General features: G+C 44.6%; 1 protein-coding gene across 1 annotated transcript in view; it reads right to left on the reverse strand.

The window, feature by feature from the left end:
* Positions 1 to 8,626: 8,626 nt before the first annotated feature.
* The window catches only part of LOC121869004, a 53,536-nt gene continuing 39,848 nt past the window's right edge, over positions 8,627 to 22,314 (reverse strand). The window contains exon 4 of the mRNA XM_042370066.1: positions 8,627 to 8,921. Within this exon, the coding sequence (XP_042226000.1) occupies positions 8,642 to 8,921 (280 nt within the window). The 3' untranslated portion in view covers positions 8,627 to 8,641. The remainder of the gene's footprint in view (positions 8,922 to 22,314) is intronic.

The following is a 22,314-nucleotide window of genomic DNA, read 5'->3' on the forward strand; positions in this document are numbered from 1 at the left end:
AGGTACTGCAAAATTAGGCTGACCTTCTGCTTCTGAATTCTGGCCATCAGTTTCGTTTGGTTTATTTCTCTGTTATTGAGTGTGATATTTCCACCACAACTCCTCTATCAACGTCTATGCTATTTGAAATCAAATTCAAAGAACTTGTTATTAATGTATTTTGATTTTTATCTCCAGGTTTTCTATTTTCTTTGCTGAGCTCACCCTGCATGCCATCCTTCTCCTGAGACACCTCAACACTGGTATGTTTCTTATTGAGAGGTATTACACCTTCAACTAGTGATCCTGTGTTGAGCAGCTCATCCTCAGATAAAGTGTTTTTATACCATCAATAATATCACAATTAGTTTCTTGTGATGAAATTGACTTACAATTTTCTTCCATTTCTAATTCATTGTTCCTACTACTTACATCCTCCAAGTTTTCTACGTTATCTAAATCTTCTGTTTCTGGTATAAAAGTTTGGACTTCATCATTTTTGGTGTCTCTGTGTGTGATCCTGCAGTTCTGAGGCCTGTGTTTCTTCACAAGCATCCACACTCAATCCAACTCTAGTTTAAGCTTGAATTGTTCAGTCTCCTCCCCTTCTGAATCACTTTCTGTGTATATATCCGTTGACACGTCTTCCTCATTATCCACATCTAAGGGTTGGAAACCTTCAGACATTGCACCTTCACATCTTCCTGTACCCTGTATAAAGCCAGAAAAATGGCTCTGAACAATCCAAACAATTCTGTCTTCCTGGAGAAATTTCCACATGGGGCTCCTGTCTCTTCTTCCTCCATATGAACTCCAGTGTTTGTTTTAGGAAGTATGCTATTTTCTTCCACTGCATGGTTTGTCTCTCCACTTCACTTCCATGAATAATGTCGAATTTCTAGTGTTGCAGTCCTGTATCCCGGAATAAAGTATAAACACACAACCTCCACAAAGTAACAGCAACACTGTACAGTACTTGTCAACTCAGTCCAACTACTAAACACCTTTTTTCAAAACTGTGACCCAAGTTTTGTCCAAATGTAAATAGGCATCTGATGACATTGCTGGTTATTCTTGGTTGAACTGTTTACTAATGTTTGTAACTTTGTATATCTGGGTTGTTTTTGAAACGATGGAATTTACAAGTAAAAAAGTATTGTCTCAAGAATTGTTTATTACTGTATAATGTTCTGTTCTTCACTGTTTGGCTTTCTATTGTACTACAGTACTCAAGTATATCCTTTGTTTTAGTACAGGTTGAATCCTTATCAAATACTTAGACAGAGGGATTTGAATTTTTTGGTTTTCAGAATTGTTTTTTTTTATTATTATATTATTATTATAGCCCACCCGGCACAAGTCACTGACCCACAGCCTGTGAAGAAAATAAATAAATAATAACAATTCATAGGTCTAGGTCATGTTTCTCACTTTTGATCTTTTTTCATTCTTGTATTTCTTTTATTATTATTATTATTGTTAGCATTATTATTTTATTTTGGTGTATTTTAATTAAATATTTACTATGAATAATTATTATTACTATTACATCCCCACACAGGCCCGATGTGGGTCATTGATCTGTCCGGTACAATCCGTATAAAAACACACACACACACACACACACACACACACACACACACACACACACACACACACACACACACACACACACACACACACACACACACACACACACACACACACACACACACACACACACACACACACACACACACACACACACACACACACACACACACACACACACACACACACACACACACACACACACACACACACACACACACACACACACACACACACACACACACACACACACACACACACACACACACACACACACACACACACACACACACACACACACACACACACACACACACACACACACACACACACACACACACACACACACACACACACACACACACACACACACACACACACACACACACACACACACACACACACACACACACACACACACACACACACACACACACACACACACACACACACACACACACACACACACACACACACACACACACACACACACACACACACACACACACACACACACACACACACACACACACACACACACACACACACACACACACACACACACACACACACACACACACACACACACACACACACACACACACACACACACACACACACACACACACACACACGGTTTTAGAGCTTTTCGGTTTTTGGAATTTCAGATAAAGGGTTGTCAACCTGTATAAGAGCATTAAATATGTCTTCAATGTTTAATTCCTTAGAAAAACTTTAAATACTATGAATATTTCACTAAATATGTTTTCAATTTTAATTATAAAGAAAAATCAATCAGTTTAGAAAGTCTAAACTGGCTAAAACATTTACGCACTACATATTGGATTCATGACACTCACGGGTTCTATTGCTCCACAAGACTGGTCAATCATAATTTAGTATTGTAAGTGTTTGAAAAATAGAATTAAGTGTTTAAATAAGAAAAGTGGTGTCTCAGGAATTCATTAGTGAATGTTTTGGCGCTGTAGTACCCTGTTCTCTCTCTCTTGCACCCCTTTTACATGTTTCCATTAAATGGCTTGTCTCAGGATTCATTTAGCACAAATTTGCCTGGCACAAAACTTTTTATGAACCTTTCTCTCACATCAAGTGTGGACTACGCGTAATTATGTGGTACTGTACTGTGCCTCCAGCGATACTTTCTCTATTGTTTCAACCATAAACGATTGTCTTTAATGGGGAGTGTGGGAGTGTGGTCTAATCAGATTTGATAAGGGCCTAACGAGAACTAATAGGCTGTGGCCATGACACCACTGACTGCTGTAAGTGGGGCCTGAAGTGTACCTGTGGCCTGACACCACTGACTGCTGTAGGGGCCTGAAGTATACCTGTGGCTGTGACACCACTGACTGCTGTAGGTGGGGCCTGAAGTGTACCTGTGGCTGTGACACCACTGACTGCTGTGTGGGGCCTGAAGTGCACCCCTGCCTGTGGCTGTGACACCACTGACTGCTGTAGGTGGGGCTGAAGTGCACCCCTGCCTGTGCCTGCACTGACTGCTGTAGGTGGGGCCTGAAGTGTACCTGTGGCTGTGCCTGCACTGACTGCTGTAGGTGGGACCTTGTGCACCCTGCCTGTGGCTGTGACACCACTGACTGCTGTAGGTGGGACCTTAAGTGTACCCCTGCCTGTGCCTGCACTGACTGCTGTAGGTGGGGCCTGAAGTGTACCTGTGGCTGTGCCTGCACTGACTGCTGTAGGTGGGGCCTGAAGTGTACCCCTGCCTGTGGCTGTGATACGAAATACACTGAGCTTAATTTTTTTTTGAGTCGGAAAAATCGCCCATGGTATTAATAATGATGTAGTTCTATGTGCAGAATCATGTGATATCTTCAGATTTAAAAAGTTTTATTTTTGCTAGTAAATTTTAACTTGAAATCTTGTGAAAATTCAGTATTCCAACCCCTACCAACAATTCACTAAATAGTTTATTTAAAAGTAAAGTAAATGTATCAGGTTAATTTATTAGGATGGAAAATTTGGATCCAGTTTAGTGCAAAACTAATGATCTTAATACTGTATTTGCTTAAATTTAATATTCCTTTAGAAAACAAAATCATCAAATACAAAACCGGTTTACTACTACGACCCGTGTTATGTACACCATAGGAGAATGATGTTCTTCTTTGCTTCTGTTTCTCACTATCACCTCCCTCAAGGACCACCTGAGCTCGATGTAGCTCTCCTCTCTGGTTGCAGTTGACGTGACTGCTGGCCTCGGCCACTTGGGTTGCACACACCGCTTATACTCTGGGTGTGCGAGGGACAGCAGGGACATGCATGGGTTGTCCAGGAAAGCTCTGACTTGAACATTGGTGAGGCTGCAGGTAAAAAGGGGTTTCACTGCTGCCTGATGTTATTCCAGATCTATGAGATCAGTGAGGTTCCAAGACCTAGATTGACTTAGGAGTCTTCCTGACTCTGAAGGAATCTCGCCACCAACTGATTCGGCTTGCGCCCTTGTGATCCTCTCATAAGTCTTATATCCAAGATCTTTGACTGCCACTTTTCTCTCCTCTCATCTCATTGCAGAGCATTGTCTGCAGAACTGTGTCTCGATGAGCATACCGAGGAAGATCTCCCAGTCTGTCTTTTTTCATTAATCTGAACAACCTCCTTGGCTGACTCTCAGGAGCTCGCTGGAAGAGAACATGCCTCGACCTTTCGGAGAACGAAGTGACTTGACCTTGGTGTTGAACCAATTTGGCAAAAGTAGACTCACGATGAATTGATTAACAAGTTCCCAGGTTGTGAAGCTGGTCTTCAGTTTATGATGAGCGCACCAAATTCAGTGCAGAACCTGAGAGCCGCTAGAGCCACCTAGAATGTGAGATCAGACCTATCTGCAGGTAAGCAAATCTATCAGGCATGACCCCAGTTTGATGGCACTCCACAAATCATGTAACCATAGTACTGGCCAATACTGTGCTGCCAATGACAGTATGTGCAAGCTCAACGAAAGGGAGGGCCAACTGTGGTTTTTTCAAAGCTCAGATTTATTTCTTCAACTCAGTGGCAGAGTCCAGATCTTGCTGAGAGTACTCAGGACCACCTTCTGTTGTTTGAAAGAGTTCTGCTATCCAGCTCCTGGATCAGATGTTTGAGTGGCAACTCACAGGGAGGTCACAAACAACAATCCAGATCAGCTTCCTCCCACCTTCCGGCCTATTCACTGTATGACCCCCCTTGCCACCCAGTGTTCGTGTTGGTGCTGTCCCTCCAATGGCCTGCAGGGTCTGGTCTGATGCTCTCTGAGCCAGTTCACACGTTATCTGCCACTATCTCAGCTGGTTTCCTACGTCATCTTTCTCTGGAGTGAAAATGCCACAAATATTCTCCTGGTTCACTGCAGCAGGAGTAGTGTTCCTCCTTCACTATGGCAGGGAACAACTTGTCAGAATTCCAACTTTCATGAACACTTTAGTGCTTGGTCCCTTCTCCCATCAAAGAACAAACAATTGATTCCATTTTCTTTATCCCCCATCAAACTCCTTCTTCTAGGTTACTGACAAAGTTTCTCCTGAGCTCTCTCTTACTTTGTTATGATCTATCACCAGGTGAACATCACTAGGTGTTATCAAAACCACCGTCAACCCAGGCAGCTGTTGCTATCTCTTGCAGTTTCTCTGGAGACCAGTGTGGTGTGTCGATGCTGGCCAGAGCTATGCTCGATATCTTTCCTATTTCAATCTTATGCCTGGAAGGTCGGGGACTGGCTGGTTTTCAAGTTAGGGACAAAGTCACCATTCTCCTGGTCAGCACTCGGATCAGCCATGGGGAAGTCATTGCTGAACTCTGAATCTCAGCTTGACTCAATCATCGGCCTTTTTACCTCTGGCACCCCTGGGCCTTCTCAAGCTCCTCTTTCCTCGGCAACTCTTCTCCTCTTCTTCTGTCTCTCTTGTGGCAGCTCTCCTGTCTCTTGGACTCGAATATCTTGGCTAGAAATCATGAGAGCCCCGACATTGCCAGTCTTCTCTCTCTCTGTGCTTTGACAAATGCCAGTCTCGATCACAGGGCCCAGTCTACTTTGCAAATACAGGAGATGGGCCTCGGATTTACAGTCACGACAAGATCCAAATCTCAGCACAGAGAACAATTAAGCACTTGCAAGTAATTATGTCAAATAACTGGTCCAGTTGTTACAAAGCTGTCTTAACTGCCGGGGTAAGTTTTTCCCTTCCCAAGAGAGAGATATCTCTTTGCCTTTTCCTTAACTGGCTAGCAGTCTCAAATTAATCTTCTGACTTGTTATGACTGGAGGCTTGAACTGAGCTGCTAGCCAGAGTGTACTGTGCCAAGACAGCTTTGGTCATATCACTGGCAATGTCTTTGTTTGTGTAAGTTCTTTGGTTCTTTTCAATTGATTTTTGCCTGATTAAAACACCGTGATTCTCAAAGCATCTCTCACAATGTAGGCAACTCCACTTCCAGGAGCTCTCCCAGACCCAAGATAGTGGACTGAGATGGCTGGATTTTTGTCTTCGCCCCTGACAAGCAGCCATCGCAAATATTATCAACTTATAAATGCATCAGAATCTGCAACAGAAAAAATATTGTTAGTTGGGTTGTTAAAGAATGAAGTCAGAAAGCACGTTCACTATTTATTTGTACTTGCACTAATGCAGTTGTACGTTAGATTTCGATAAATTTCACGCTTAAAATTCTGCCTAGCAAAAGGTTGCAAAATATTGAAACTGAAATTATTTTCTAGTTTATATATATATTAAAATTCACCAAAAAGTGATAAATATTAGTTTTAGCTGATCTTTCCCTCCTATGATTAATAATCTCTACTGTGACACCACTGACTGCCGTAGGGACCTGAAGGTACCTGTGGCTGTGACACCACTGACTGCTGTAGGTGGGGGCCTGCTGAAGTGTACCTGTGGCTGTGACACCACTGACTGGCTGTAGGTGGGGGCCTGAAGTGCACTCCCCTGCCTGTGGCTGCAGACACCACTGACCCTGCTGCAGGTGGGACCTGAAGTGCACTGCCTGTGGCTGTGACACACCACTGATTGCTGTAGGTGGGCCTGAAGTGCACCCCTACCTGTGGCTGTGACACCACTGACTGCTGTAGGTGGGGCCTGGAAGTGTACTGCCTGTGGCTGTGACACCACTGACTGCTGCAGGTGGGACCCAGTGCACCCCTGCCTGTGGCTGTGACACTGACTGCTGTAGGTGGGGCCTGAAGTGTGTTCCCTGCCTGTGGCTGTGACACCACTGATTGCTGTAGGTGGGGGCCTGCTGAAGTGCATCCCCTCAAGTTCTCGTGACTGTGACACCACTGACTGCTGTAGGTGGGGCCTGAAGTGTACCCCTACCTGTGGCTGTGACACCACTGGATTGCTGTAGGTGGGGCCTGAAGTGTACCCCTACCTGTGGCCAGACACACCACTGATTGCTGTAGGTGGGCCTGAAGGTACCCTGCCTGTGACTGTGTGACACACACCACTGACTGCTGTAGGTGGGGCCCGGGTACCCCTGCCTGTGGCTGTGACACCACTGACTGCTGTAGGTGGGGCCTGAAGCACCCTGCTCAGACTGTGACACCACTGACTCTGCTGTAGGTGGGGCCCCGAAGTGTACCCCCTGCCTGTGGCTGTGACACTCACTGACTGCTGCAGGTGGGACCTGAAGTGCACCCCTGCCTGTGGCTGTGACACCACTGACTGCTGTAGGTGGGGGCCCGAGTGCACCCTCAAGCTCAGGCTGTGACACCACTGACTGCTGTAGGTGGGGCCTGAAGTGTACCCCCCTGCCCGTGGCTGTGACACCACTGACTGCTGTGGTGGGGGGCCTGAAGTGTACCCCTGCCTGTGGCTGTGACACCACTGGACTGCTGTAGGTGGGGCCCAAGTGCACCCCTGCCTGTGACTGTGACACCACTGACTGCTGTAGGTGGGGCCTGAAGTGTACCCCTGCCTGTGGCTGTGCACACCACTGACTGCTGCAGGTGGGACCTGAAGTGCACCCCTGCCTGTGGCTGTAGACACCACCACTGCTGGTGGTGGGGCCTGAAGTGGCACCCTGCCTGTGGCTGTGACACACCACTGACTGCTGTAGGTGGGGCCTGAAGTGTACCCCCTGCCTGTGGCTGTGACACCACTGACTGCCGTAGGTGGGGCCCGAAGTGCACCCCCTGCCCGTGGCTGTGACACCACTGACTGCTGTAGGTGGGGGCCTGAAGGTACCTCCCTGCCTGTGGCTGTGACACCACTGACTGCTGTAGGTGGGCCTGAAGTGTACTTGCCTGTGGCTGTGACACCACCGGTCTGTAGGTGGGACCTGGGAAGTGCACCCCTGCCTGTGGCTGACACCTCATTGACTGCTGTAGGTGGGGCTCAGTGTACCCCTGCCTGCAGTGGCTGTGACACCACTGACTGCTGTAGGTGGGGCCCGGAGGTACCCCTGCCTGTGGCTGTGCACACCACTGATTGCTGTAGGTGGGGCCTGAAGTGTAACAAATTCTGCCTGTGGCTGTGACACCACTGACTGCTGCCTGGCTGTGACACCACTGACTGCTGCAGGCCGGTGAACATTTAAAACACTGTACGTGTTTGAACATTATAAAATGCATGCCAGCATTTCAACCAAATGTCTCATTCCCAGAGGCAATGTTCTCCTTATGCTGTACTCTAATATAAGAGTACTGTTTTGTTTGATTCTGTTATTTTCCTATACATCTTGGTGTATGTTAAAGTGTAACTGCTCTGTATAACATAGTAATAGTCATCCAATTACACTACAACTGATTTTCATGAAAACTTGTGTATAATTCTCCAGAAAGTGACAAAATACCCATTTTGACCAGTTTTGGCTTACTTGACCTTCAAAATTACCTTTAAGGTCCAAGTTCAGGGTGGCATCCACCCACATATTTTCTCCTACCCCATATTCAATTGACCCGGCATGGATGTATAATTTTAACAGCAAATATAAAGTCTACCGTTTTTGGTAGGTAACCTCAAGATCCATTAGCTGACCACTACAGTACAGAATAACGTATTAAATAATTCAGTAGAAAAATAAATCCTTTTGTATACATTTATTTATCAAAAAGCAAATTTAAGGCAACATACTTCTTTTTCCTCGTTGAAGAGTTGTTCCTTGAAGAAGGGCCCGGGTCGTTCCCTACTGAAGGGCCCGGGTCGTTCCCTACTGAAGGGCCCAGGTCGTTCCCTACAGAAGGCCCCGGGTCGTTCCTGACTGAAGGTTCCGGGTCGTTCCCTACTGAAGGGCCCGGGTCATTCCTTACTGAAGGATCAGGTGCTCTTGTTTCATAAATTTCCTGGGATGAAGTGACTTCATTCACCATACCATCATTCCTTGGATATATAAACATAATTAGGAAAACGTATACAGTACTGTATTACATATCTACAAGTGAGCACAGTACAGCATGCCCTTAAAATTCGTGGGGGCAAGGTTCTCAAAATGGTCACGAATCACCAAATCCGCAAATAACATTTGCTGACCAGGGAGGGGGGGGGCATTTTTACTCGTGTACTAAGAAATGTATATTCCCTTTATGTGTTTGTTCTTTACTTTTATCCTCTTCACCACTGATCGGCTCGTTAGCCGCTTGGGCGATCGGTCACGTCTCTGATTAATTTTCTCTTTCTTTTATCCTCTTCACCAAAAGATCGTCTCGTTAGCCGCTTGGGCGGTCGGTCACTCTTTTATCCTCTTCGCCACTGATCGGCTTGTTAGCCGCTTGGGCGATCGGTCACGTCTCTTTTCATTTATCTTCTTCACCAAAAGATCGGCTCGCTAGCCGCCCGGGCGATCGGTCACGCCTCTGTCACGCACTGTTGGCATGCACCGGCTCCTGAATGTACCTGAACCCACTCCAGTGTTGGTCAAGTCTTCTCTTGAAAGAGCTCACACTCGGTGCCGTCACAACACTCTCTGGTAGATTGTTCCAAGAGTTTACAACCCTCACTCCGAAAAAGTTTGCCCTCACGGTTTTCTGGACTTGCGGCTTCTTCAATCTTGAGCTGTGACCCCTTGTGGGGTGAGCGTCAACCAGCTCCAAGTAAGGACACTCAACTGAGTAGTGCCCCCTGAGATGCTTATACACCTCAACTACGTCCCCCCTTGCCCGTCTGTAGTACAGTGAGTTCTGCTAAAACGCGTGTTTTGATAACGCGAATTTGCTCTAACGCAATTTATGAATTAGGAACAATATTTGTATAACGCGAACGCTTGTTTGCTATAACGCGATTTTTGCTTACAATTTCTCCAATTTTGTGGTATTAACTGTGAATATGGTAAAGAACAATATCTCCAAAAAGCGTTCTGATGATAGAATTCCCGGTGATTATCGTAAAAGAAAGGATATACACTTGAAGAGAAGCTCGATGTTATCAACCTCAAAATCACCCTTCTCCCCCATCAAGCTACACTCATATTTTTTCAAGGTAAAGTGTTACATTTACTGTATGATTTCATTATTAGATATGAATGTAACATTTATTTAGACTGTGCTATCCTTTGTGTTAGGCTAACTACGAAATTTTTTCGATTTCGAGTAATCTGCACCTAACCCTATTTTCTCCATAAGCCCTGTTATTTCTATTACGCGATTTTCTATAACACGATATTTTACAAGAACACAATTATCGCGTTATAGCAGAACTACCTGTATAAGCTATGCAAGTTCAGGCGCTCCAATCTCTCAGGGTAGCTGAGGTGCCGAAGTGCAGGCACCAGTCTGGTGGCCCTCCTTTGAACATTTTCAACCAACTGACAGTCCCTAGCATATCTCGGGGACCAGATGGGGTGACAGTACTCCAGATGGGGAAGCACTTCACTCCTGAAGATCGTCACGAGGGACGGACCGTCTAGATATCTGTACGATCTTCTTATAAGACCCAATAATTTATTTGCCTGATTTACCTTCTTCTCACAATGGCCCGAGAACTTCAGCTCATTGTCAACATACACACCTAGGTCCTTCTCACACACAGTCTCAACTAGTGCATTTTCTTCATCCCGTTGGGACATATGATACGCCTCCTTACCGTTGGTACGCTCCAGGTGCATCCTCTTACACTTCGTGACATTGAATCTCAGCAGCCATTTCTTTGACCATTCCTGGAACCCACAGAGGTCCTTCTGCAGCTCTTCACAGTCCACTTGGTTCTTAATTTCCCGAAATAATTTGCCATCATCGGCAAACATTTGTATGGAGGAGTGTACAACGTCAGGCATGTCATTTATGAGACAAACAAACAACAGAGGGCCCAATACACTGCCCTGTGGTACCCCACTTGTTACAGGTACAGATGACGATTTCGTGCCATTAATCACCACACATTGCTTGCGGTCATGTAGAAAGTCTTCTATCCACGCTAGGACATTTCCCCGAATTCCGTACCCTTCCAGTTTGATTTTCAGCCTTTCGTGGGGTACACTGTCGAAAGCCTTGGCAAAATCTAGGTAAATATTGTCGATATTACCACCCCGTTCCAGAATATGGGTCCAAATATCCAATACCTTGAGCAATTGTGTTAAGCAAGAGCGCCCCGGCATAAAACCGTGTTGGCAATCTTTTACAAGGTTGTTTCGTAGTAGATGTTCCATCGCGGCATCTCTGATAATACTCTCAAGTACTTTACATATTATGCTGGTCAGGCTCACCGGTCTATAGTTGTTCGTGGAGTGACTATCGCCCTTCTTGAAGATAGGACTCACATAAGCCACTTTCCATTCACTGGGGACCATTTGTTCATCCAGGCATTTACAAAACAGGAGCTTCAGGGGCTCTGCAAGCTCATTGCACAGCTCTCTTAGCACTCTAGGATGCACCATGTCAGGTCCGGGACTCTTATGGACCTTTAGCCTGGACAGTTTATTTCTAATACCCTCTTCTGTGAACACAATGTGGGTCAGTGCTGTGTCGAACCGTCTGTCCTCAAACGCAGGAAGGTTAGTTGCATCCTCTCTTGTGAACACTGAGGAAAAGAAGCTGTTCAATGCCTCAGCTTTATCCTGGTCAGAATCTGCGTAACTACCATCTTCAAGCCTCAGGTCTGATACTCCTACTCGCGTTTTCAATTTCGACTTTGCATAGCGGTAAAACGCCTTTGGGTTTGACTTGACCTCGCGTGCAACCAGCATCTGGAACTCCTTTTCAGCCCTTCTACACTTTACCTTTGCTTGGTTTCTGGCTCTTGTATACATCCTCCTGTCTTGCTCATCGTTTGACCCAACCCACGTCTTGAATTTCTGGGTTTTCTTCTTAATTTTGTCGACCGCCGCATGGTTCATGTGTAGGGATCCCCTAGTATTCTTAGAAGCACTGGGTTTGGTCTTGGGTATATATTTATCGATCAAATGGGTCATTTTACTAGTTATGATATTCAGCGTAGTGTCTGCGTTCTTGTACCTTAATAAGTCAGGCCAGTTGATACCCCTCATCTCTTCCCTCATCCCATTGTAATTTCCCTTGTAATATTTGCACCTTGGCCTGGCCTTATCTTGAACTAGGTAACAGTTAAATCTGAATGACAACACTGTATGGTGACTGGTGCCAACTGGGGCAAGGTGTTCCAGTTTGGCCACCATACCCTCCTCGTTTGTTATGATGAGGTCTAGTGGCTTGGGTGTTTGCTCCCCTCTGTAATGTGTTGGGTCTCTAACATGTTGGAACAGAAAATTATCTCTCAGAGTTTCCACAAAAAGAGTAGCAGGGTTATTCAAGTCATTCGGGGTGGACTCGTTTCTCCAGTCGATGTCGCCATAGTTAATGTCCCCCCATGATAAGGAGGTGGCTAGGGTTGAGCATTGCCACATTGTTTATTAAGGTTCTTAAGTTCCTTTGATTTAGTGGGCTACAGTTTGGGGATCTGTAGATACACCCAACGATAAGTAAGTCCCCTCCCTTTAATTTAATTTTACACCACTTGGACTCTTCAAAAACATCCTCTCCCTGTACCCTCGCCTGGCTGGCTCTAAGGTCTTGCCTAGCGTAGATAACCACACCCCTCCTGCAGGATTCTTGAGTTAGGTTCGTAAATGAGTCATATCCAGCAATACTGAACTCACATTCCTCTGGGTCGATTCTCCTGTTCTTGTACAACAGTTCTACAACTCCTACAATATCTGGTTGGTGTACTCTTAGTAGTGTTTCAAACTCCTCTCTCTTATCAAGGAACGTGTCAGTATTAGTGTACATGACACTCAAGCCAGAAATTGTTCTCGGTAACGTCTCTGCTCTTAGTAATAAACCCGCTCCACCCACATTCTCAGAAGCTGCAGCATTTGCTAAGTACACTGTATTTTGCAGGGTGTGGTTAGAAATGTCAATGTTTACAAGGCGCTCGTTCCCTCCTGTCCGGTAGGCTGAGCTGGTGCCGCCTCCTGGGTGGGGGGTTGAGTGGGTGGAGGGTGCACTGCTGCTCCCTGGCCCTGTGTCGGCACACTTGTTTCCACTACCCTCCCCCTGAGTATAACCCATGTACACCTGTCCCCGTTCCTCCTCAACTCCTCCCTCTTCTGCTTCAAGTCCTGCAGGAGCTTCTTGTGCTGCTCCCTCTGCATTACTGTGCGGTCTGGGTGAATGAATACATCCCGAAATGCCTCGCTCCTTGCTAAGTTTTTTGCCTGCCAAATAACTTGCCATTTCTCCTCCTCACTCACTAGTGTGATCCTGAGGGGGCGAGGCTTAGCCCCCTGCTTTTGTCCCAGCCTCCTCACATCCTGAGGGGTTGCTGGAATCTTCAGAACCTCTGTGCAAATATTTTGAAACAGCACCTTATCGTGTGTTTCCTTACTCACAGATCCCTCCGCCTGGCTCTCTGTGACTCCAAAAACTATTACATTGTTCCTGCGCTGGAGCCGTTCCTGGTGTTCCTCCTCTCCCCTAACCGTAGGTCCGTTAATTTTCATTTCTTCGACACACTTCTTCAAAGTCCCAATCTGCTGTAGAACCTGTACTGATTCTGCATTACTCTCCGCCCCCCCCCGTGGCCCTCCTAATACGTCAGCATAACTCCTCTTAGCAACCACCTCCATTCTATCAGCTACTTCCTCAGTCTTAGCAAGGATCTCTTTCCCAACTTACTCCAGTTTGTCAACCAGCAGGGCTCCTGCTTCATCTATTTTCGTCCCTAGAGAACGCGTTCCCTTATGGCTTGCAATCGCTTCATTCATTTCTTAGGGCAAATTCTTCTTTTACCTGTATTATACTGTATAAATGTGTGTGTGTGTGTGTGTGTGTGTGTGTGTATGTACACACACACACAAAACACATACAAATACAAACTAATGGCAAAAATCCTCTCACAAATAATCAGAAACAAGACAACAAAAATGCTTTAATAATGTGAGTCTACCCTCAAGTCTACTCCGTGCTTTGTTATAACTTTAATAACAAAGCACGGAGTTGACTTGAGGAAAGGCCTAATATTTTTAAAGCATTTTTGTTGTCTTGTTTCTGATTATTTGTGAGAAGATTTTTGCCATTATTATTTACTTGTATGTGTTGTGTGTGTGTGTGTGTGTAGACACACACACACACAACACAGATAAAAGAAATTACTGTCTCTAGAATGAATGGCTCCCTGTCCAAAATGCCAGCAACTTCAAAACTACCCTTAGACATTCTTGGGTACTTCCAGGGTGTCATTAGTGAATAATAGAGGACCGTGAATTAAAAATCCGTGAATTGTCAGGGCTTGCTGTACAGTACATACAAGAAAAATGGAAAACTGTGGAATAGATAAGTTCATTAGTCTTGTGGGAGACTGCATGCAAAAGGCAAAATTTAGGTGGGGGAAAACAGGCCATGTACATCCTTTTACTTTTATACTCTTCGTCACTGATCGGCTCGTTAGCCGCTTGTGGCCATCGGTCACGTCTGTTACGCACTGTTGGCAAGTATTGGGCATGTACCGGCTCCTGAATATATCGGAACCTGCTCCAGTGTTGGTCAAGTCTGGTCTTGAAAGATCTCACACTCGGAGCCGTCACAACATTCTCTACCAGAATGTTCCAAAAGTTCACAACTCTCACTCCGAAAAAGTTTGCCCTCAGTTTTCTGGACTTGTGGCTTCTTCAACCTTGAGCTGTGACCCCTTGTGGGGCGAGCGTCCGCCAGCTCAAGGAATGTACATTCGGCCACAAGAATAAGAACACACCTACTGTTCGTGTTTGAGTCAAAATATCTGGTAACACTGTCCTCAACAGAACAGACAAAATTACAAAATGACCTGTAATTTATGTTTTATCCCTACATATATGTTATAAATACATTTGTTGCAAATGTTTTACTCGTGTCTTATGTTTATATTACAAGGAATATATTGTATCCAATGGAAGTAAACTTGTTGCCGAATAGGATTGCAGTTATCGTACAGCTCCCTCCTCCTCCCCCACTTTTTCTCTTACCCTACTTTTTTTTTGACTGATATTTGGATTAGTAAAGGAAGGAAGAAGAGTTAATAGAAGAATAAAGGAAGGGAAACAGAAAACAGTTAGAGATAAAGGTGGGGGGAACTGAGTTTCATCATGAGTCTGGATGCACAGTTTCAACGTTACCAGACCATTTTCAGACCTTACAGCTACAGTGTGTATACTTATTCCTGTGGCCGACTGTACATTCATCCAAGTAGTGTCCCCCGAGATGTTTATAAACTTCATTTAGGTCGCTTCTCGCCCGTCTGTAGTATAAGGTAGGTACTGTAGTTACAGGCATTCTAATCTCTCTGGTTAACTGAGGTTCCGTAGAGCAGGTACCAGTCTGGTGGCCCCTCATGAGACATTTTTAATTAATTGAGTCTCTGGCATACCTCGGGGACCAGACGGGGTGACAGTACTCCAGATGGGGAAGCACCTCACTCTTAAAGATCGCGACGAGCGACGGACCATCCAGGTATCTAAACAAAGTTCTGATAAGATCTACTAGTTTCGTTACCCGATTCACTTTCTTCTCACAATGGTCTGAGAACTTAAGTTTCATTGTCCACATAAACACTAGGCTTCTTTTCACATTCGGTCTCACTTAATACAATCTCTTCGCCCTGTTGGGACATGTGATACACCTCCTTACTGTTACTGTGACCCAGGTACATCCTCTTAAACTTCGTGACATTGAGCAGCCATTTCTTCGACTATTCTTAAAGCTCATAGATCTCTCTCTAGCTCTTCACAGTCTGTTTGGTTCTTAATTCTCTAAATAACTTGGCATCGTCAGCAAACATCTATATGGAGGAGAGTATAGCTTCTGGCATATTATTAATGAAGTGGACAAACAACAACAGGCCCTGTGGTACCCCGCTTCTCACAGGTACACATGACAATCTCGTACCATTTATCACCACGCGCTGTTTGAGGTCGGGCAGAATCTCTGTTCCAAGCTAGGACAATTCCCTGAATCCCGAACCCTTTAGGTTTGATTCTCAGCCTTTCACGGGGTACGCTGTAGAAAGCCTTGGCAAAATCTATATCTCCGTTAGCCGGAATCTCTCGACCCCAGAACTCTCCAATAGCCGAAATTGAAATTTGCACAGAATTTTTCCGGAAAATTCCCAAAAGTCTAGCTAAGATATAATGATATGAGTTATTAAGGATGTCACCTAGGTTGGTGAGTTCTGAGGTGACTAAAGAGGCCGATACGGGACCGGCAGAGTCGATCACAGATGTTGCACATGTGGGGGATTATATCTAGTGTGGGAGGGGCGGTGGCAGAGTTTCCGGCACTGGCACTCGTCTGCCTCATTATGAAGTCGGGCTAACTCAAAAGTATTGACACCTTCTCGTGTGGTGCTCCTCCAAGCGTTACGGTGTGGAGTAATCATCTCCTAGGTGAGGGGGTCGATTTGGCACTTTTTCAGGTTTGTCTTAAGACTATCCTTATACCTCTCCAGTTGCCCACCAGCGTTATGTTTACTATTCGTAAGGTGACTGTAAAGTAGGTGCTTTGGCAGTCTACTGTCGTCCATGCGGGTAACATGGCCAGTCCAGAGTACCGTATATCACGGCCTATAAGACGGAATTTGATCCATAAAAAAGTCAGCCCAAAATTAGGGGTCGTCTTAAATACCAGGTACAGTATAAAATTCTTACCTCTTACATATTGTGGTTTAGCGTGTCAAGAGTGGTGATGGAGAACATCGTAAACCACTCACACGGTCCTACCACTAATTATTTTATACTGAAACTTACGTTAGGGAAGCTGGATTAAAAATAAGATTACCGTATATTGAAATAATAAAAATGTATTATAAACATGTCTAACATACCATAAAATAACAACATACCACGGTAATAAATGCAGCTATCATCATGCACCGCCTGCCATTTGCCAGTGACGAGACAAAAAAGGGGAAAGCGTTTTTTTTATTTTTTTACATCCAGCACTCGCTGTCACTACGCACTTTTAAGGGTCATTTTCCCGCTTGTCTTTGTGTCCGAGTTGGCCAATAATGCATTTCTTTACTGATCATAATACGTATTTCCTATAAATAATTCATTTAGACTATTTTATTTACATTACTCTTCATAAGAAGTTCTCAGCGACACATCCACGCAGACTGTCGTCAGGCTTTACCTTGGGAGACCACGTAGGTTTTACAAATAATTATCGGAATAATAATTCAACAAATGAAAAAAAAGATCAAAAGTGAGAAACAATATACTGTATGTATGTTGTGTTGTCAAAGTAAGAGAAACAATTGAAACTTTGCAATTGTGTGTAAATGAGGCAGAAAGTCAGATCAGCAACCTGGGACTTGGTCACAATTTTCGTGATGCCATGTCATGGTCACGTTGACTGCTAGTCTGTTTAACTAATGATTCTTATCAAACTCCATGACCGCAAAACATGAGAGGATAGCTGGTTAGCTACCCCTGAGAAGAAGACGTGTTTTTCCCCATCGAGGCTTACACTTGTGATCCCTCTGTAAGGCCCACCTTTGTGAAGACAGTTGCCAATACGTTGTTTATTCCACTTTTTCCTGCAAGCTCAATCTTGATTAGTCTGTGTAAATCAACTGCAGTAATTCGCCAGACCTTTGTCAACTGAGGGTCATCCTTGAATGAGTAACAGTTGAGTTGTTTGTAATCTCTGTCATTGTGTGAGTAGCGATCGCTGGCAACTCAGGGGTATTATAGCACGAGTAAGGGAGACAGAGCGTCCCCCCCCCGACGCCTGCTCTCTCCGTCTGCCTCCAGATCCAATAGTGACTCTTGGATCACTCAACAACTGCCCCGGATGTAGTAGATACCCAGCAGGGATCAATATATGAAACGATGGCACCGATGTGGCTTGATTAATCTGCTCCACTGCCTCGTGGAGCCAGACCCCAAACTCGTCATGTGTCTGGCTACCACCGATCACAGCAACGGTCGGGAGCCCAGTGTCCTACCCTGGGATGCTCCTTGGAAGTTATATGTCCACAGAGTGTGTTGTAATATGTACGTGGGGAATAATTAGTTGGAAATAATTCTCCCATGTTGGGTAGTGGACCCATGTATCTGCTGGTTTTAGTATTAACGTATAGGTTGTGCGTGCATCTGATATGCACTACCAACAGTCAGTAAGTATGTAAAGTACCTTATAATGTGTGAGAAGTAAAGTTGTCCACTTGGGACAAGGAGTAAAGTCTTGTAACTGTAATGAGATGTACCACTAGAAGATGTGGGTGAAGTAGAAGTACCCACTTGGAGTAAAGTAATCTGCAAGGAGTGCCATGTACTATGTATTGTGAGTAGGGCCAAGGAACCAGTCCTGATAGGTAATGTAATGTAACACCAGTAAGGTTGTGTGCAGTAAGAGTGTAATATCTGAGTAATTACTGTTGAGTAGTAAAGAAAATACTGAGTCTGCAATAAGCCCAGGAGATGAGCCTGGTAGTTATATGTTAATAATATCTCTTTTTCCTTTTGATTTCATATTAATAAATTTGTTCTTTGAGTATTTTAGGAGTATTCATTTCTCCCACAGTATTTTACCTTTATTTCTGTCCAAATGACTTGATACCAGAATTACCACACCCATGTGCCTAGACCCTCGTCCATGCTACCAAATAGAACTAAGGTTATGCAGTAACCAATGAAGTAAGTAAAAGAACATGTGAAACAACTGAGTAAGAGTAAGAACTAAGACAAGAGAAGTAAGTAAGATAAGGGTGGTGTAGGTGTTGGAAAACAAATGCCCTTACAGCCATATGGAAGCAGGGTCTACCATTAGACAATACATTATGCTTTCAATATCTTCCCAGGCAGTAGTATCTCCCTGTTTGGTAGCTGCCTACTACCTACACAACTTTTAGTAATATTACTTTGATACAACATGATAAATTAGACAAACAATGAAAATAAACAAATAAAATTTAATTACCAAGACCCTTCCCATTGGCCACTGTAAGAGGGGGAGATAGGGCTATTTTTAGCCCGTCTTTGTGTCTCAAGTGGCCAGTAATGCACACCGGTATATTTACTGATCATAATACTTATCTCCTATTAATAATTCATTTAATATTTATTTTTTTACAATGAATATTCAGTAAATGGCTGCGATAATTCTTGTAACTAATGCAAATAAAATAAAGTCTAAATGAATTATTTATGGGAAATAAGTACAGTAATACCCCGATTTGCGCGGTCAATTGAACCTGCGGAGGTCACGTAAACGAGAAACACTTAAATGGAATGACAGAACATATGGGATTAATTGAAATAGAGACTGGGCCGACTCCCAAACTCCACTTTTTCCGACACAATACCTATGTTGTAGTAAAAATAACATTTTAATTTTATGATGGTATGCACACACAATAAATATTTAAGAGAAATACAGTCGCCAGGTTAATGTCCCCCCCCCAGACTAAAATTAGGATAATATAATTGACATTGCTGGATTCCTTGCAAGACCAGGAATATTTTGAATATACATGTCATATATTTTGCACAAAAGATAACATATTTGCTCTGTGTAAACAAAATTCTTGCATTAGATCTAAAATTTGTATGTCTAATGCAAAATCCATGATGTTTACATTCAAAATGATCATCATATTACAAGAATTCCAGCAATGTAAATTATATTCTGGCCAGGTAATTTGTATGAATTTTATGAGCTAAAACAAATATCTTCAGTAAATAAAAAAATATACAGTCGGCCCTTCACATACGCGGATGTAGCCTACACGGATTTGCAAATACGCGGATTGCCCCGCCGGAGGAATATTCTGTACATTGAAGTACATTCAACTCGCGCGAGGCACCGAACACGGGACACCGCCCGCTCCCGCGTCACGCCACCCCGCTCTCTCACTCAGTCTTGCTGTAACCACGCTTGTGTTGACATCAGAATTGTAGTTGCTACCCTTGCTACCCACATTTACCATGGCCCCTAAAAGAGCATCAAAGACACCAGCTGGAGTCACCCCTAAGCACCAGAAGAAAGTGATGACTCTGCAGAAGGTGGAGTTGCTGAATAAGTTAAGGGAGGGAATGTAGTTCGCTGCTGTGGGGCGACTGTACAACGTGAACGAAAGCACCGTACGTACCATCAAGAAAAAGGAAAAAGATATCTGTGATGCTGTAAGTGCCAGTGCTCCACACAGTGCTAAGCATGTCAGCCAAGTGAGGGAGAAGGCAATGGTGAAGATGGAGAATGCCTTGTTTTTGTGGATAGAGGACCAGCATCGGAAAGGTGTAGCAGCGGACTCTATCCTTATCCGGGAGAAAGCTAAGTCTCTACACACATGCTTCACGCCTGTAGCTAAGGAACCCGTACCCAGTACCAGTGCTGCTACCCCCACACCTGAGACACCTCAGACTACTCCGACACCTTTCCAAGCCAGCAAGAGGTGGTTTGACAATTTCAAGCGTCGATTTGGCCTGAAGAATGTGAAGATGACTGGGGAGGCTGCGTCAGCAGACACCATGGCTGCAAAAACTTTCCCAGCAGAGTTGAAAGCAATACTCGAAGAGCAGGGTTACAAGCCAGAACAAGTTTGGAATATGGACGAAACAGGTAAGACAATAAATTACTACTGTACATTTAACCTTAAAAATGCTCAAATACCTGTTGTACTGTACGTACTGTATTGTGTTGTAAGAGAAAACGGGATAAATGCGTCTGAGTTTTATACAGTAGCTTTTATATTTTTATTCCGTAGTGATTTACCATACAGTGTGGTGTAATATTTTTATACCAATTTTGATATCGTATACTGTATGTATAATAGTACAGGGTGTACTACGAGTATTTTCTTTTCCAACAGGTTTGTTCTGGAAAAAGATGCCACAGCACACTTTCATCGCCCAAGAAGAACGCCGTGCACCAGGATTCAAGGCAGCCAAGGACAGGTGCACCGTGCTATTTTGTGGCAATGCTGCGGGTCACCTCATTCGCCCAGGCTTCATATACAAGTCTAAGAAACCGCGTGCATTCAAACACCGCGACATGAGCATGCTGCCTGTTTTCTGGATGCACAATATGAAGGCCTGGACAACAAGCGACCTGTTTCCTGCCAGAGGTTGAACGTTACCTGCACCAGAAAGGATTTGAGTTCAAGATCCTGCTAATCCTCGACAATGCTCCCGGTCATCCACAGTCAGTGGAGGTGCTGCATGAAAAGGTACAGGTGTTGTTCCTTCCACCCAACACCACTGCACTTATCCAGCCAATGGACCAGGGAGTTATCAAGGCATGTGATGGTCAGACTGCACTCAGCCTTAGACCATGACCAAAACCTGGATGTGATTCAGTACTGGAAGAGCTTCAACAATGCCAAGTGCGTATCTGTGGTGGCTGAATCGTTCGAGGATGTGAAGCCTGAGACAGTGAATGCTTGCTGGAAATCACTGTGGTCTGAATGTGTGAAAGATTTCACTGGATTTTCTCCTGACGAAGCCATCGCAGAGGTGGTGAGAAAGACCCTGGCACTGTCAAGGAAAGTGGCTGCTGAAGGCTTACGGGACATGGCAGAGGACGAGATTAGTGAGCTAATTGAAGAGCACGACACTGAGCTGACCGAGGAGGATCTACAGGAGTTAGTAGACTCAGGCAAGGAAGAGGAAGAGGGAGCGCAAGGGAAAAAGGATGAGGAAGAGGAAGAGCAACAAGAAATAACGCTTGAGAAGTTGGGGGAGATGACCAGGAATATTGAGGCACTGAAAAACATGGCCTATGGTGTGGGAGACTCAGGTGGTCCTTACACTCAGGGGTAAAGGAAACACACTGATGTCAAGTCCGTAAGTTCTATTTCTGGTACAAACACAAAAAGGAGTTAAGACAGGGGTAAACAGCGTCCTGTCTTGGAATCTCTCTGGGTATCTCTATCTGCGCATGAGAGTACAGCGCGCATGTGCCCAAAGCCTGAATTAACACTCGGTGACAAAAGGGAGTATGATTATAATACATATAATACAGAAACCTGAATCAATAATGGTAAATAGTACAGAGTTACATATTACAGCCATATTCGTCTCATATATCTACACCTCCCTCCCCCCTCACGCTCGTAGTGCAATCTCGAGCGGACTCTTTTTCCAGGAGCCTTTGAGAGTGACGTGGGAAAACTGGGGGGTCACTGAATGAGGACTTACTTTTCTCGTCCAAGCAAGGGTTCACAGGGATGTGGGGGAGGGGTTCACTACTAGGGGACGGTACTGAACGAAGGAAGCGGCGATTCCGCCACCATACCCGACCACTAGGGAGACGGACCTCGTAATCCCTGGTCTTGCCGCAGCCCATGACAACCC

This window comes from Homarus americanus, unplaced genomic scaffold (genome assembly GCF_018991925.1).
Source record: "Homarus americanus isolate GMGI-L3 unplaced genomic scaffold, GMGI_Hamer_2.0 scaffold24694, whole genome shotgun sequence".
Taxonomy (NCBI): Eukaryota; Metazoa; Arthropoda; class Malacostraca; order Decapoda; family Nephropidae; genus Homarus; species Homarus americanus.